The 18,798-nt window shown below is 39.5% G+C and overlaps 1 protein-coding gene across 1 annotated transcript in view; it reads right to left on the reverse strand.

Annotated features, from left to right (window-relative positions):
• ece2a (endothelin converting enzyme 2a) overlaps nucleotides 1–14,995 on the reverse strand; it is a 104,523-nt gene extending 89,528 nt beyond the window's left edge. The window contains exons 1-2 of the mRNA XM_055014864.1: nucleotides 14,700–14,995; nucleotides 11,057–11,221 (exon numbers count right to left, since the gene is read on the reverse strand). Coding sequence (XP_054870839.1) covers nucleotides 11,057–11,216 — 160 coding nt within the window. The 5' untranslated portion in view covers nucleotides 11,217–11,221; nucleotides 14,700–14,995. The remainder of the gene's footprint in view (nucleotides 1–11,056; nucleotides 11,222–14,699) is intronic.
• Between the last annotated feature and the right edge of the window lie 3,803 nt (nucleotides 14,996–18,798).

Consider the following 18,798-nt stretch of genomic DNA (forward strand, 5'->3'; position numbering starts at 1 on the left):
CCAAACCAGAAGGTTTCCACCAGCGTACCTCACAACTGAGGTACGCTGGTTGTGAGGTAATTGACCAACTCAGGTCAATTTGGTGTAATTCTCTTTCTGATTATAGTCACATGCACTTCTTGAAGACTTCTTTTTACATCTTGTACTGTGCTGTCAGGTTGAATTTGCTGTTAAAACAACTCTTCGCAAATTGGCAGTCTGTTCCTCTTGTAAATGATACAGTGAAATGATGTATTTCAAATAGTTTGTAGATCTCTTTAATTCCTTGTCACACAGGCATCCACATTTCTTTTTTCCTGAAGGCCTTAGAGAGCTCTTTAGAGCTTGGTATAATGGCACCACACACCTCAGTAAAAAAAAAAAAAAGACAACACCAGATCCAGAAGTCAATGATTTAAAGAAGACACCTTCCACTCGTTTCTCTCTCAAAGGAGCTTCAAATTATTGGCACCCAGTCTGAAACTGTTGATTCTTTCATGAATATGAAGGTGAGATACATTTTCAATATGACTAAACAGCTTTGTTTTTTTTTTTTTAAAATGTAAATTATGAAAACATGGACGGTTTGGCACTGTTTCAGAGACAATTGTTTTCTTCTTCATATTTGTTGATAAGGTCGACTATTTCCAGTACAGTCCAGTGCTGATACGAACACACGAGCACAGAATATTGGCCGAAAATACTACATAACAGGAATAAAACGGCAGCAGTGACTGACAGTATCCCCCAGAAATGTGCAAACCTCTAGTGGGATGCCAATTTCTGAATGAATCATAGCTCAACATAATAGCCTACAAGCAGTTAGTTGGATTCTCCTGTGAAAAGTGCAGCTCCCAAAGCTCTCAACGCTGTCGTAAACACCTCTGCTCCAGCTATATATAGCTGGACTGGCTCAGGGCACACAGGTGGACAACTCTGATACCAAATACTGACAAACGGACACAAGGGAGGGCAAGGGAGGCGATGGACGACGAGAAAAAAGAGATGTTGGACAATGGGGACAAAATGGAGAAAATGAAGGGGAATTAGGAGATGGTTATGAGGAATTAGAAAGATGAGGTCAAAGGCCAAGAGGGTGGCAGAGGAAGGACTGTAAGAGGCTGCATTGTTGCAAGAGTGCAGTAATGTTCTTTAAAAAGGCATAGCATCATTGTAGTCAAAGGAGTGGGTCAAACATAGTTACACAGCAGCTGACTGAACAGTCACACTTGTGGTCTTTCTTTATTCCTTTGCCAATAAACACCACTTACATCACCCAGAGGAACTCAAGGGTCCCACCAGCGACAGGTCAGTGATGCTCAGACTGATGATAAGTAAAAAACTCACAGACCCTTACTCACTTTTTCCACAATACAGTTTCTATATGTCATCTGCTAAGGAAGACCAGTTGAAAGCTTCACCGAAAGCTAATAAATGTATAAGGAAATGCATGATCTTCACATTTAAAAAAGATGCCATCAGCAAATTTTCAAAGCAAAACTTATCAAGAATTGAATCAGTAATTTCATGTTTTATATTTGCAACTGATTTAACATTACTTGGTAAAAATCTGTTTTCACTTTGGAAAATCTTGTCAGAAAAGAAAGATTACATTAACCATTATTCAATGTTAAAAAAGCAATAAAAATATATTTATAGGCAGTGTATTTGCTTGAAAAGTCACTTAAATGATTAAATCAATCATCAAAACAATGGAAATCTATAAATACGCAGAGCTTTTTTGTGTCCGCATGTGGTTGTTCTGAGAAAGCTTTAACAAATCTGGGTATTCCCCTGTTTACCAGCAACGTCACATGAAAATCATTCAATTATTAGATGTATGTATCAGCTGTTTCATTTTTCTAATTTGATGACCTGCCTCCTTGAGATCTGACTCAGCAGATAATAACATAACTGCATGCAGATAGAGGAGATGAGTTACTGTCATCAACTGCTAAGTGTAGGCCCCAATCTCAATAGAACAGTCATGTAAATGTTGTGTACCATGTTTGCTCCCCTAGAAAGGCTAATAAAGGAATAAAGGCCTGATTCATGCAACATTACAACAGTGTCTCTTCTCTTCTTAACCCTGCAGATTTGGTGCAAACACTAAAACCAAATTAGCAACTATGAGTCTGGCAAGAGCAAAGACACAACTAGTCTCAAACCAGAGGTCTCTCTACCCCACCTAACATGCTTACAATAGTTAATTCAAAGAGTTGAGTCTCTGAGTTTGACCAGCATTGTGTTAAGAACAGGTACACTGGTTTATCAAAGTTAACTTGAATGCATCAGTTTTGGGGGAAAAAATGTGCAGTTATTATTGATACCAACCACTCATGAACTCCGGACTGATTAATCCAACACCAGTTATTCCTCCCACACATGTTTTTATTTAATATGTGCATGGAGAGGAGGGACTGTTCACTGATGAATCCATTGTCAGTGTGTTTGTGAGGCAGACAGATGAAGAGACAGAGAGAGAGAGTGAGAGAGAGCAGGAAGATTTGATGCATTTAAAATAAAAAATGGAAAATCAATATGTGGCAGTCAGTGTTGATGCTGTGGCTGGCTGCCGCAAATAAATCAGTCTATGGGAAACACTGATCTGATGGCATCACACTCTTTTCAAATAGTGGTGGACACCTCGGTGAATATATCAGCAGTCACGGTTGTTGAAATGATAATGTATCGCCCAATGCCAATCGGCTTGTTGAAATATTTGAGAACTCATTTGTCAAAACTCAAACTCAATTCACAGCTGAATCAGTGACTGCAGGCTGCGAAGTTCCTGAGGCAGCGAAGCAACCCCAAACCAGAAGGTTTCCACCAGCGTACCTCACAACTGATGAGGTTCTTTTCTTGAACAGGTGTTTTCTTTAGTCAATACATATCAACTGCTGCTTGGCTATTATGGTGAGTTTAGACATACTGGGTGTATTTTATATTTTGTTTTCAGGTCACTGAGGTACCAGAGTGGATGATCCTGCCTGCCTGCAGCACTTGGGTCCAGTGTTCCTAGGTTATAAAAGGTCCAACCCTCCATGTTGTCACAACTCATTTGCTGGGTTATGACAAATCGGGGGTCCAACTGCTTTTGTTCTTAGCACTGTGTAGTAAATATGCAGTGTGGGTCATGAAGTCTGTTTGATTCGTCTGTCCAGAACACATTACAAACTGTCACCAACTCAGGTCAATTTGGTGTAATTCTCTTTCTGATTATAGTCACATGCACTTCTTGAAGACTTCTTTTTACATCTTGTACTGTGCTGTCAGGTTGAATTTGCTGTTAAAACAACTCTTCGCAAATTGGCAGTCTGTTCCTCTTGTAAATGATACAGTGAAATGATGTATTTCAAATAGTTTGTAGATCTCTTTAATTCCTTGTCACACAGGCATCCACATTTCTTTTTTCCTGAAGGCCTTAGAGAGCTCTTTAGAGCTTGGTATAATGGCACCACACACCTCAGTAAAAAAAAAAAAAAGACAACACCAGATCCAGAAGTCAATGATTTAAAGAAGACACCTTCCACTCGTTTCTCTCTCAAAGGAGCTTCAAATTATTGGCACCCAGTCTGAAACTGTTGATTCTTTCATGAATATGAAGGTGAGATACATTTTCAATATGACTAAACAGCTTTGTTTTTTTTTTTTTAAATGTAAATTATGAAAACATGGACGGTTTGGCACTGTTTCAGAGACAATTGTTTTCTTCTTCATATTTGTTGATAAGGTCGACTATTTCCAGTACAGTCCAGTGCTGATACGAACACACGAGCACAGAATATTGGCCGAAAATACTACATAACAGGAATAAAACGGCAGCAGTGACTGACAGTATCCCCTAGAAATGTGCAAACCTCTAGTGGGATGCCAATTTCTGAATGAATCATAGCTCAACATAATAGCCTACAAGCAGTTAGTTGGATTCTCCTGTGAAAAGTGCAGCTCCCAAAGCTCTCAACGCTGTCGTAAACACCTCTGCTCCAGCTATATATAGCTGGACTGGCTCAGGGCACACAGGTGGACAACTCTGATACCAAATACTGACAAACGGACACAAGGGAGGGCAAGGGAGGCGATGGACGACGAGAAAAAAGAGATGTTGGACAATGGGGACAAAATGGAGAAAATGAAGGGGAATTAGGAGATGGTTATGAGGAATTAGAAAGATGAGGTCAAAGGCCAAGAGGGTGGCAGAGGAAGGACTGTAAGAGGCTGCATTGTTGCAAGAGTGCAGTAATGTTCTTTAAAAAGGCATAGCATCATTGTAGTCAAAGGAGTGGGTCAAACATAGTTACACAGCAGCTGACTGAACAGTCACACTTGTGGTCTTTCTTTATTCCTTTGCCAATAAACACCACTTACATCACCCAGAGGAACTCAAGGGTCCCACCAGCGACAGGTCAGTGATGCTCAGACTGATGATAAGTAAAAAACTCACAGACCCTTACTCACTTTTTCCACAATACAGTTTCTATATGTCATCTGCTAAGGAAGACCAGTTGAAAGCTTCACCGAAAGCTAATAAATGTATAAGGAAATGCATGATCTTCACATTTAAAAAAGATGCCATCAGCAAATTTTCAAAGCAAAACTTATCAAGAATTGAATCAGTAATTTCATGTTTTATATTTGCAACTGATTTAACATTACTTGGTAAAAATCTGTTTTCACTTTGGAAAATCTTGTCAGAAAAGAAAGATTACATTAACCATTATTCAATGTTAAAAAAGCAATAAAAATATATTTATAGGCAGTGTATTTGCTTGAAAAGTCACTTAAATGATTAAATCAATCATCAAAACAATGGAAATCTATAAATACGCAGAGCTTTTTTGTGTCCGCATGTGGTTGTTCTGAGAAAGCTTTAACAAATCTGGGTATTCCCCTGTTTACCAGCAACGTCACATGAAAATCATTCAATTATTCAGAGACGCTAAAACGCACCTACACATATTATAGTAGCCCTGTGGACCCTGAAAGGCAGTTCTTGGTCTCACTTTGAAGATTTTATGTCATTTTTCTCCGTATCAGCTACACCGAGCAGATACTCTTGGGATACCGCCACAAACACACACACACACACACACACACACACACACACACACACACACACACACACACACACACACACACACACACACACACACACACACACACACACACACACACACACACACACACACACACACACACACACACACACACACACACACACACACACACATTTCAACTACACACACTGCAGGATAAAAGAGCCATTACATCATCACCCCTCGCCTTGGGGAACAGGCCATGAGCGCTGACCGCTTGGAGACGTGGGGTCATTACATCACTGGCAGCAGCCTGGAGCAGGCCAGAGCCAGAAAAGAAGGAGCTGTGTGGCAGGCGGGAACTGGACCGTGTGCGAGCTGATCACTGCTAATGCTCGGTAATGTTGCTAACTCTCACAGTGGTCAGATGGAGGTTCTGGGACTGTTTGACGCAACGCTGTGACACACATCACCCCGGGCCTTCAGCTTACCATGCAGCCAGGCCAGTGCTGAGCAAAATAATATCACATTAAAAGGCTGCACAGGACACACACAGTGCTATAAAAATAACATTATTAAGTTTTGGGTTTATGTTCAGCGTACAAACTGGAATGTGCTAGTGATATCTTTACTTCCCACAGCCCTGTTTCATAACTGTAGTCTTTTCATAATCCAGCACACTCCACAGTTTGTGCTAATTTTCAGAGCAAGTGTTTTTTTTAACTCGCAGTCATCATTATTCCGAGTAATGTTTCTACAGTCTGGTCGATAAATGAGCACCATTCTGCATTATATTATGAAGCAGAAGCAGCACTGACTGAATGTCAATGTGCTTGAAGTGGGTGTTTCAGTGGGCAGTGCAACTTTTAAACAGGACATGCTATTATGAATGAGTTTACCACCTTGTTGATCATGAGGGACTAAGGGATCGATACTGTATTTTGAGTATCCACCCTTATGTAAAAGTTTTTTACTTTTTGTAAAGGTAAACGCTCGTGATGTTGAGAAAGAGAAAAGGTGGAACTTTATGGAACTACAGATAACAAAACTGAGTGGAAGCAAGAACACTGCTGCTTAGAAAACCCACTTTTAATATTTTTCTTCCTGCTTTTAACAATTTGCAGAGAAATGAAAAATGTCTAGCATCAACAAGAACTTATTGTTAAAGTACTTTTTACATAAAAGGAAATATCCAAGACAGCCTTTATTTTTGCTATTGTCAACATAGCCTATGGAAAGCCAAAGCATAAAAGTGTAAGTTTGCCCCTTTATGCTTTTTCTTTATCAGCCTAAAACCCATTTATTCCTACTGAAAACACAAATCTTTAATATAACAGGTTACGAATATATTTTAAAAACACCCAGGCAATGTGGTTTCTAATAAAGGCTACTCAGCAGCAGTGAAAAGTGTATTTGTAGGAGTCTATTTTGTGCTGCGCATTTGCTGCTCCAGTGAGTATTTATAACAGCAGGACAGTGCTTGTGGGTCACCTTTCAACAAAACATCTTTAATGCATCTTGGCATTGTTTCTCCAAGTCTCTAAAATGCTACTAAAGTGACGGAACATCATTCTCACAAAAGATATTCCCTCATTTAGCGGTTTGATGATGGCGGTGGGGAGCGCTGTCTAACACATCAGCCTGAACTCTCACACAGATATTTAATTGTATTCAGATCTGGTGACTGCGAAGGCCAAAACGTATGACTCACTACATTTTAATACTGTCTCAAACCATTCCGTGGCCTTTTCTGCCCTGTAGATTGGGTCATTCTGATCCTGGAAGAGACCATTCCCATCAGGACACTGTTTCATTGCAGCATAAAGGTGATCAGTCAGATCTACTTTTTAGTGATTTGCAGTGATTCTTCTCTGTAAAGTAGCGAATGGACTCAAATCTTGCCAGCAAAAAGCCTCTTAAGGATAACAGAGCAACAGGATCCCATCGGTGTGGGGGTTAAGGGTTCAGGTTTATCCTTTCATTTGTCACCCATCTATATCTCTTACAGTGCAGCCCTATTAATATGGCTAATATTGATGTGACACATTTATGTCAGTATCAGCATATACACTGTCCAATATGTGCCAATATGAAAAATGTCTTTGATGAACATAATACGGAAAGATGTACTTGGAGTAATTCAGAAACACTGTCATCATATAGCTTGTCCAGCGGAGAAGCTCCAACTCAACTGTTTACAATACTCTCAGCACTGTCTGCAGCACATGTAGCAGAGTCACAGCTGAGCAGATGGTGGTCCGGCTTTGTCTTATGGTAAGCTGTTACCTAATTTGTAAAATACATCACTGAAAAGGTATTAAACCGATAACACGAATGTCTGATCATGCATCCTTGCATTATCTCATGTAATGTCAGATTATCTCAAAAGGCAATCATGACTAACAACAAAAGGCAACTAAGAACAAAAGGCAGAAGTAGGGTACTGTTAAAGGTGAGGGGCATAGATGTCCTGAAGAAAACAGGCAGATGGAAGCTGACAGATTAACACCAAGACACAATATGAACCTGTACAGATAGAAAGAGAAACAAAGTAAAACACACAAACAATGCACGGAAGGAGAAAGGCATTAAAACTGCCATCGACATGCAGCAAAACATTTGAGAATGCTGCTCATCTATGCGTCCCTCCCCACCTTTTCCTTCTTTTCTCTCTGAGCTGTACAGATTATCTTAATGGAAATGACCTCCATCTGAGACAGCTGAGTGACCCAAACCTGATTAGTTATTTACCTCCCCTCCATCCCTCTTTTCTCCATCCACACATATAAACACTGCTGTGGCGCCTCGAGTCTTTCTTCAAGTCTTCCCTTATCTCAGTACAGTTGTGCCCCGGCCCCTCGATAGTGACGCTAATTTTTTGTGTCATCTTATCGTCAATAGTCTCTCTGGATTTACAGACCTGACAAATGAGCGCAGGCAGGGAAGTGCGTGCAAGCGTGGCGATGCTGAAGTGCTTTTAAGAGTTCTCCATATCTATACAACACGTGACGGTTCACACATCTTTACGGTATGCTTCCCTGTATAGTTCCCCCTCTGTGCATGTGTGGTGTTGAAGAAGACACCGACACGTGCAGGTCACTGAAATGCGTGATTCCACAATTTAGCCCGCGAGAAAGAGAGAGAGATGCCCTTCGAGATGAAAGCTCTCAAGCGATATAATGGCCTTCTCCTTTGGGCTTAAATCAGCGTGCAGAAAGTGGCCTGCCCTTGTGTTGCCTGCTGCAGTGTAATGCAGGAGAGAAGCAGGAGAAGATGTTTTATATATCAGACTCCAGAGTCTCTGAGCCCACTCACGCCTCTGCTGTAGGTGTGCCGATGACGCACACTGAAAAAGTGAGGCTGCATACTATCTGAGGCCTTCTGTCTGTCTGTCAGTGCTTGACTTTACCGCTTCAAACTACAGTTTTTAACCTGCAGGGTGCCAGATCATCAACACCCAAAATAAACCCTGCAGGTGGAATAAAGTTGCATGTATTTTGGCATGGCGGTCTTGCAGGAAAGGAGAAAAGAATACCCAACTTTTGGGAACCACACAGACTGACTCTCACACATACAGTAGAAAGCCCGTCACTCCCTGACACAAATTGAACAAACCTCCTGACACACACAAACACCACTGCACATGCAAACACAAAGCTTACATCAGAGAGGTAGACCACCATAGCCCTCTGTGCTTCTGTAGAGGAACAACAGCAAAACAACACAAGACTTTAAAGCTGGCATTTCAGCATATTGGTCTGTTCTAAATGATATATGAGAGAATAACTACCAAAACTGTCTCTTTTCAACCTTTTAACTGTCCAGAATCTGTCTTCATTAAAAATGCCTAGAAGGGGACTACATGGAAGTGTACAGCTTCAATCCCAGTATACAAAATGCTTATTTTTAATAATCTTTACCTAAATATATATATATATATATATATATATATATATATATATATATATATATATATATATATATATATATATAAAAACAATCACATTGAAAATGATTGTAATGCAGAGAGGCAGACTCAGCCCATAACCAGTAGGCAAATAACAATGATATGCTAATGCAAACAAAAAAATCTTACTATGGCATCTAATGAATATTAAAACAACGAGGAAGCAATGAAGAAGTTGGCCTATATAGTGACAATCTCAAGCCAAATGCAAACCGAATCTACTCTATGTTCAGCAGCCAAGACACAGTGTACATGATTCAAATGTTTTTGTGGCATGTTTTACAGAGAAGCAGAGCAATTGTGGTGCTGAGCACAAAGGATTTATTTTAATGCAACACTGCCACCTTGTGGACATTAGCAGAAATAACACTTAAAGCCAAAGGATTTAACACATCAAAATGAACAAATTAAACGTTGCTTCCATTAATAATGAAGGCTACATCCAACTCTGTATTCTTCACAAAGAGAATACATGATGTGCTGTAGGAATTGTAACAGAAATAAGTTGGGAAATACAGTAAAACATCACAGAACTAAAAATCTGAGCTGGATAATGAATTTCACTTTTTTTTGTCCTTACTAAGGTGTACGTAACAAAGGCTACCATATACAGTTTAAAAACTATAAGTATTTTTACCAGATATTACCTGATTACCACTGTGGGGTCTTTTCTATCACAATATATAATGGAATCATTGCAACATACATATTCAGTACAAGTTGCACTAAAAAGTAAAGCAGTTACTGGCTGCTTCCTCACAAAGGTGAATTTACAGACACTTTTACAGAAAAAGTAATTTGTTGTGGCAGTAACAGGAAAAAAGAGGAACCTAGATTTATTTTTATTGTGTCATGACAGAAGAACAAGACAATTTAGTTTCCTTCTTAACCCTCTGAACCCTAAAACACACTGTCAGCTTTGAAAGGCATGCTATCTTTTTTTTAAAAAATCACCAAAATTACACCATTTATCAGAGCCAGAAATTGTAAAAAAAGAAGAAAATACTGTATTCTTAACCGTGTTATGTTGCACAAAAGACATTTTAGAGTTCTCTGCAATTGTAATAATGATTGTGTAGAGGTACAGGACTTTATATTGCAGTAAAAAAAAAAGGCCACAGTGAGTAAAAAATGTGAGAAAAGCAAAGAAACGCACAGAAACTGCTTTGGGGTGACTTGGAATGATCAAAGATTTCCTAAGTAAACATGTTTGTCTTTGCTTACTGTATATTTGGTATCAATCTGGACCAATTAGCTAACTGTAAAGGAGATACAGCAACAATAATATGCAAAATATCATGTCTACTCCTTATTAATTATGAATTTTTTGCTGTGCATCATTCTGTATGATGACATGCATGTACAATGGCAGTGGGACATATTATTGATAGAATGATAATCATTTTTTCCTATTTCACACAGTATTTGTTTTAGCAAACTTCTATTGCTCCTGCTTTTTAGGTCAGATTTGACAAATGAAACGTTTGGCCACCTTTCTTGAATTAAGCAAGTAGCAATTGGAGACTACAAAACTTAAAAGATGTATCTAAATTTTTCAAACAACATCAAGCTCTAGCAAAGACTAAAAAATAATTATAGAAACTACCATGCAACAGATGTCTTCTCACCAGCCAGATGACTAATGTAATGATACTTTTTCTAAATATTTGTGCCACATTTATCACACCACCATGCGAGGACAATTCTATGCAAATGACTGTCTGGAAAGATTTAATGGCAGTATTGATGATTATAATGACAGTAATGACAACCACGGTGATGATACGTGACAGTCATAATGACAAATAGTGGCGGAGATTTTTCCTTTTATTTGACAGCAGACTGTGGGGAGGTGACAGTTAAATGGAGGCTAGAGATGAGTTCTGACATGTGATGCAGACCTCGGTCTCCAGCCAGAGCTAAACCAGGAACTTTTGCAATTGCAATCAGGATCTCAGACCTTTAATTCACCAGAACAACCCTCAAAGATGAGAAGAAAGAAGAAAGCAGGCCACCAAACAAAACCCAGACAAAATAGGAAATACAAAAAAAAATTTTTTTAAAATCTACCAACCCAGTATCAGAATGGAGTCTTCTTTCTTGACGATTTTTTCCAAAAGATGCTGGAATTTGGAGAAGCTCCCCAACCAGTCATAACACTGCTCCGTCTTGTATCTTTCATCCCAGTATTCAACGTCTTTGTACCTGGAGTTATTATCTGGCAGGTGGTCCATAATCTCTGAAAGAATATAAGAGAATATACTATTACATAATACTATTAACAAAACGATATTATGACCATCTGACGTATAAAACGGCTCCGGAACGCTTCGTGTCCACACTTACATTTTAATAACATTAGCCTCAAGATTAGCAGAGAGCTAGCGTATATTAGCTCGTCCTAAGACGCTTTAGTGACTGAACAATATTAATGGAGTTTAACGTTCGTCAGGACGATGATGGTTGCGATCATCTGAATGAAGTTAACATTAAATGCGGTGCAAAACAGCTGAACGGGATTCGTTAATTTATTTCACCCGAGGAGTGTAACGTGGAAGACAATAACATTAGCTTATGGAACGTCAAAACCATTTTAAAAAATCCGTCAACACAGCATTGATCGAAATGCACTTTATCAAATTATTGATTTATGAAGACCATAAAGAAAAGCTTGTCAGATCTGGATGATTGAAACAAATCACCCAAACCTACGTAAAGAGGTGACAATCGGGTTATTGCTTGTTTAGAAGTTTTGTTTTTTTTTTACTACAATTAGCTTAGAGCTAATCAAGCGCTACAGTTGGAGAACGTCTACAGTGTGTGTCCTGTTGCAACAGCATCGAAGAACGACATGTCACACCACATTATGATGTCACAACACATCAGGACGTCAGAACGACGTCATACATTCCGATCTGAAACATATAAATCTGTCGACTTTCTTCAGACAATCAGAGCACTCCCAGGAACTTCTGAGAAGACAACTGAGGACTTTTCTCCAACCACTGAGAATTGAAACACTTCAACACTGCTTAACTACGATGGCCCAACACACCCAAAGAGCCAGCACAAGGATGTTCAGCGCTGCATGCAGAGCTGCATCTGTGGAAGGCAACCTTCCAAAACCAGATGAAGCTGAAAAACTGAAAGACAAGATAAAACAGCTTCAAGAGAGGAACCTGAAGTTGCAGCAGGACCAACTTCTGTATGAGAAAGAGATCTCAAGACTCGAGAGGAACAACAAGAGTCTCTCCTCTAAACTCTGGATCACCCAACAGGAGCTGCAGACCCAGAGAGACCAGGCAACGGCCCTGGAGAAAAGGGCATGTCTGCAGAGACTCTCCAGACACATAGAGCTCCAATCACGTCTGGACCAAGCCAGAAAGGAGGCAGCAGACCAGCAAAAGCTACTTCAGCTGGAGCACAAAAACCTTCAGATGGATTTTGAAACACTCCTGTCAGAGAAGGAGGACCTTCTGAAGGAGAACCAACAGCTGCAGCAAGAAAGCAGCCAGATCCTGGAGGAGAAGGAGGATCTCTTGATGGAAAGAGATGTGCTGCTCAAGACCAAAGAGGGAGTGGACAAAAAGTTCAGACTGCTCATGGCTGATAAAGTCCAGGCAGAAGCTGCACTGGAGACTGAAAAGAACAACAACGCCAAGTCTAGCCAGCTGCAGGCCGAGGAAATCCAACAACTCCAGGCTTCGGTGGCTGGTCTTTCTGCGCTCCTCTGCGCATTTCAGGAGGAACATAGAAAAGAGGCTGCAGAGAGACTGGACCTACAGCAGCAGCAGATCATGCTGCAGAAAGAAAAGATCGACCTCCTGAAGAAACAAAACGAACTGCAGGAGGAAAATGAAGCCATGCAGGAGTTGCTGACGAAAAAGAAGACGGGATGCTTCAGCTTCCTGAGAAGGACCAAGAAGCCTGGGCCAAACGTTGAGCAGAACCCAAGCAAAGATGGAGAGCAGAGAGCAGAGCAAAAAGACAAGACAAAGAACAAAGAACACAAAGACAAAGATGACAAGACTGAGAGGAAGAAAGGTCGCTGGAGCTGGTGGCACAAGAAGAAGTGAGGCGGCTGGTTGCAAGCCGACAGCCACCATAATGTCTCCTCCTTTCTCTCCCTTCTCCTCACCCTTTTGTCCCTCTGCTCTCACTCCTGCTTCTGTCCTCACCCTTTTCCCCCTCTGCTCTCACTCCTGCTTCTAGCCTCACCCCTCTCCATCTTTTCACCCCTCTCTATCTTTTCACCCCTCTCTATTTCACTCCTGCCCTTTCTTCCTTTCTACACTCACACCTCTCTATCTTTTCACTCTTCTCTATTTCACCCCAACCCTGTATCTTTCCGTTCTATCCTCCCCTCTCTCTCTATCCCCCTCTTCAATATAAAACCTAAAAAAATAAAACTAAAAAATAATAATAATAATAATGACTTGGAATTTCAACATTTGCAAAATGACAAATATGTTCCTAAATGACATAAACCTGTCCAGAAGGATGCAAAAAAAACGGTGCAACATAAATATTGTATGAAATGGTTCTAAATTGTCAAAATGTTTCAAAGTGTGTCTGAAATGAATCACAATGTCTTAAAACTTGTCTCAGGTAACATAGACTTGTCCAAAATGCAATGAAAGTTGTTAAAAATAATGACCCAATAATTGTCCATAATTACTTGAAATTGGTCCAAAATGACTCCAGATTTGTTCAACATGAAATTAACTCAAAATGATAAAAGACACTTGATAGAGTTTGGAAATAATTTTCAAATTTTAAAGATAACCTTTCAAGCATTTATTGCTGTTTCAGTCAATTATTTTTGTCATTTGTGTCAAACCACTACAGAGTTGCCAAAAATTCCTCTGTGGAGGAAATACCCTAACAGGACGGCCAGAGAATTCCTGAAGAGAAGTCCCTGCTTTTAAACAGGCTCCTCACTTCAACGGTATATCCTATTAGATCCACCAGGATATCTTCTATATGAGATTGTACCATACCATTTCGTTGTACTGCATTTGGGTAATCAGCTTTTCCTGTAACAGCCACAAATGATGTAGCTGTCTTTCAAGCTGCAGAAATAACATCGGTGTCTATGCACAGCAGGCTGTGAACAGGTACGGTCTGCAAACTGCAAAACCGCTGCAACAGCGAAGAGAGACACAAATATTCAATAACTTCAATCTTGTACTTTGTAGTGTCTCCAAAATCACTGCAGCCTTCAACTGGCTCCTGTTGACACCAATGTTATTCCTGCAACTTGAAAGACAGCTACTTTTGATCAAACTGGGCTTGTAGCACATTGTCTACCTTACAACGATGGGAAAGAGGCATCGTTTATGTTTTGACAAAGTATATTTAACGAGTTATTGATGCCGGAAGTCTGAATCTGTGAACTTTATTGAACCGTGGCGGCCGTCCTTTATTTTCATTTCTGAAAGGTGGCAACCCTAGTTGAGCTAATGAGTTTAATGTGTTATTCTTTAAACACTGCTGTGAGGCCAACACAAAATTAACACAGAGAAGCGATTTTTTTAGTGTTGTTGGATGCTCTAGTTTTTCCCTCGTCAAAAGAAACACCAACCTAATGGCCACAGCAGCTGCAGCCTGCCCAGCTCTCTGAACCGGTTTAATTTAACACATTAACCTATTTTTACACTCTAATACACCTTACACACGGCGGTTTGGAATCACATAATGTTTATTTAGTTACTTACGAATTCCGGGTTAACTCCAGCGGCTCTGTAGTCCGAATAAAAGCCGGTTCCAAACTGAGGGTGAATCCACGTGTTTGTAAACAGCAGCAAATAGTCCACAAAGCCGTCTGAGTTCAATACAGACTCATGTAAATCATAAAAAAGCCACTCGGTGAGAAACTACAGAGCTCTAAAATCTCAGTCTTTGCAGGAAATTCGCTTCTTCTGTGTTATTTTTTCTGATTCTTACTACTGTGTTCTACGGAAGGCGAAGCGAGACGATTTAACATTTCAGTGCCGGAAGAGTTGCGTTCAGGTACTGCTTGTAAAAAAACAAAAAACAACTTCCATGCTGCATTTAAGAAACTTGGTGAAAACACGTAGCTCGTAGTTTGCTGTTAATGAGCTGGTAGCTGGTATGAGCAGGCAGGTAAATCATGTTGCAGTCATATGAACAAGTTCAGCTGGTATAAAAGCTTCTATGTAGCATATTGTGTTGTGTGTGAAATCCTAGAAACAAAATGGACGCTCCTCTGGCCGTTTCTTCATGGCATCAGCTTAAATTAAATGAAATTCTTAAATTCTGTACAGTGAAACTTGGTGGTTGAGCTAGTGACTGTTTGCTAGTTTTAATTTTGGAATACTTTCACTTCACTGCATAGAATTTAATATCATTGGACATTTGAATAACACCGCAAAACAGCAAACAGTACACACACACCATGTTAGACTTTAACAATTAAGACACATTTGTGTTCTTGGTACAAACCATAGACTGTATATAACTCACTTGTTCTAGTGTTCAAGTTGATGACTATTTAGGACAGGGGTGTCAAACTCATTTTAGTTCAGGGGCCACATTTAGCCCAATTTGATCTGAAGTGGGCCGGACCAGCAAAATCAGAGCATAATAACCTATAAGTGGCCATACTTCCAAATTTTCCTTTGTTTTTTTTTTTTTTGCAAAAAAAAGTACATTCTGAAAATGTTCACATTTAAGGAATTATGTTTTTACAAAACATTATGAACAACTTGAAATTCCTTACGAAAAATACATTCAATTTCAACAACATTATGCCTCAGTTTATCATTTACACATTACAACTTACAGACCACAGAGTGTCTACAAAGGAACACAACATTTAGCCACAGGTATCTGGAACTGAATAATCTAGTGTTTTACTTTATGATCATAAACGACAAAAGTCAGACGAAAAACACAAAAAACGAGCCAAAATAAGACAAAATATTACAAAAATGACACAAAATTTAAAAAATGAGACAAACGACTCTACAAAAAACAAAAAAAGAGACCAAAAAATTACACAAATGACAGAAACAAAACAAAAAATGAAACAAAATGACAAGAATTAGACAAAAAACAGAAACGAGACAAAAAGAAACACAAAAAGGCAAAAACATGAGAAATGATTAAGTCAGACAAAAAAAGACAAAAACAACAAAACAACAAAACAAAATATTACAAAAATGAGATACAAAATAACAATGAGCAATCTAGTATTTTACCTTAAAATCAAAATAGCTTGTCATGGTCTAGAAATTATTTTAAATTTATAGGTTTACAAATTTTCAATTTGCAGTTAATGTCTTTGTAATTTTTACACTTTACAAAGTCGTCCTGCAGACCGGATTGGACCCTCTGGAGGGCCGGTTTTGACCCACAGGCCACGTGTTTAACACCCCTGATTTAGGAGATCTCAAAGAAATGCATTCTGGGAAATGTAGGACCATCACTGAAAAATATTAAACATCACTGATGACAGTAAAAGCAGGTGGTATGTTGTAATTTTGCTGTTGTGTTGCTGGTCAGTTGGTTGGCAAACATGAACAACAGTGTTTTCTAAACTTCCCATTATCAGTAGTGAAGAGGAAAAAATAAATTTGAAAAAGTAGGTAATAAATACATTTTTTGCCTCCATTTTCTACAAGGTGAGACAGAAAGAGAAGCTTCTTTTGGTCTTACAATCACAAAAAAAAATCTATGAGGACACTGACACAAAAGAATAAAAGTCAAAACTGATCTATATCCTGAGTTTGGTAAAATATCAGCTACAATATAAAAGATGTGGTAATGTTCAACCAGTTTGTTCAGCAACAGCCAGAATGTGGTGCAGTTTGTGTTTTACTGATTCAGAGTGTATGCGATGGATAGAAACAGTGAATGTATTTACAGTTGTTCTTTCTTCGACTATGACCTGGACTCCTGCTTTCATCATTGCCTGTTCATACATCCATATTACAGCTGTTTGACGTACACATTAAAAGTAAATCCACAGTTTTATCTACAGTAGCAAAAAAAATACTGCAGACACCTACTTTCCCACAGTTACAATTAATGATATGTACGATGTATTAAAAGTAAAAGTGTCATTTTTCACTTGTGACTGTAGAGGGCACAAAAGACCAAGTTATTCAAACCCACAGTTTTGAGCACTTTATTTAGGCTATAAATTGCATTGATTTGAAGCATGTCATCGCAAACTACTTCACATTACAGACCTCCTCAGTCCATGCAGCTCTGTACTTCCCATAGTCGTCCTCGTCCTTAGGGCCTCCAAACATATTGTCCGAACAAATAGTCTCCAACAAAATAAGCAGAAAAGTGAGTCCAGTCGCAGCACCGCTGCCACCAATGTAGCGTGGTGAGCTGAGAAAGGTACAGAGACTGAATACTCCTTGGAGAAAGACGGCAGATCTCCGTTTATTGTCATGCGAACAGAGAGACAGTATCCCGGTGTTACAGTTTGACTGGTGATCAGGTTAACTGGCGATAGTTTCCGTCTCCAGATGTTTCGTTCGCAGATTCGTCACGATCACACCTGGATTTACGTGAAATAAAGATACCAGATAAAGAAGACGTCGCCGAAAAACGTCGGCATCACTACTTAATAAAGTCTATATCCATGTAAATATCATCTACAGACAGTAAAAAGAAATGTGCGGGCCGAAATAAAAAACACGTATTTTTCAAGTGGGTGAGAGGATTCGAACCCACGTAATCCAGCAATAAAATTACGAAACCACCGTCTTACTCATTGTGCTACTGATCAGCTCTGCAGGTATACCGCTTCATCCATATAGATCACTGTGATTCTGTCAGGTGTTTAACACCTGGTGATTGTTCAGGAAACACGTCCATGTTAACTGGGGATAATCACAACTTAACACAGGCTTCCTGGTTAAGAACGAGTCACAAAACTATTTATTGTCTCACCAAGAAAACCCACAACATAGAAGCACGTCCACTGCTGTGTTGTGTGTTAGTTTGTGTGTTCAGTGGAACAGATCCAGAGCAGAACTTCAGGTTTAACTCGGGTTTGTTCTCAGAAACACTCCGACCCTCAGCAGCCTCCCATCAGAACAACACGCAGCACAACATCACCTTGATTTGCTAAAATACATCGGAACAAACTGAGACCACGTTGTTTAAACGAGTCACTCAGAAAACAATAAAAACTCGTTCAGCCATCCACGTCCTAACCGTCATTTCAGAGCACTTTAACCGCTGACTATATTAACAAAAATAAATTAAAAAAAGGGAAGGGAAGTAAACGGATTCGATCTGGTCAAAACAAACAATGGTTTATCCGCTCTACACAGTGAGCCATGAGCACCTATTGGATGTACTGAAGTAGACTACAGTCACATATGAACGTTACAGCTACAGATATTCCTGTTGGACACTGAAGATATTGTGCTGCCATATTTGTATATTTAGCCTACATGTACTCAAAGGTGGATGAGGAGCAAGTCATTAAATCAAATACTGTCAAACACCACAATTCACACTAGTCTTCCTCTGCGACATCTTTAAAAGTATCTTCTGCCATTATTAAACCAGCCAGGGTGTTTGGGAAGACACAAATCACACAAATATATTGTTTGTTTTGACCAGGTCGGATTCCTTCCTTTAAAAAAATAGATTGTCAGCGGTTAACGTGCTTTGAAATGAGGGGTTAGGACGTGAATGACTGAACGAGTTTGTATTGTTTTCTGAGTGACTAGTTTAAACAACGTGGTCTCAGTTTGCTCCGATGCATTTGAGCAAATCAAGCTGATGTGCTGCGTGTTGTTCTGATGGGAGGCTGCTGAGGGTCTG

This window comes from Amphiprion ocellaris, chromosome 10 (genome assembly GCF_022539595.1).
Source record: "Amphiprion ocellaris isolate individual 3 ecotype Okinawa chromosome 10, ASM2253959v1, whole genome shotgun sequence".
Classification (NCBI taxonomy): Eukaryota; Metazoa; Chordata; class Actinopteri; family Pomacentridae; genus Amphiprion; species Amphiprion ocellaris.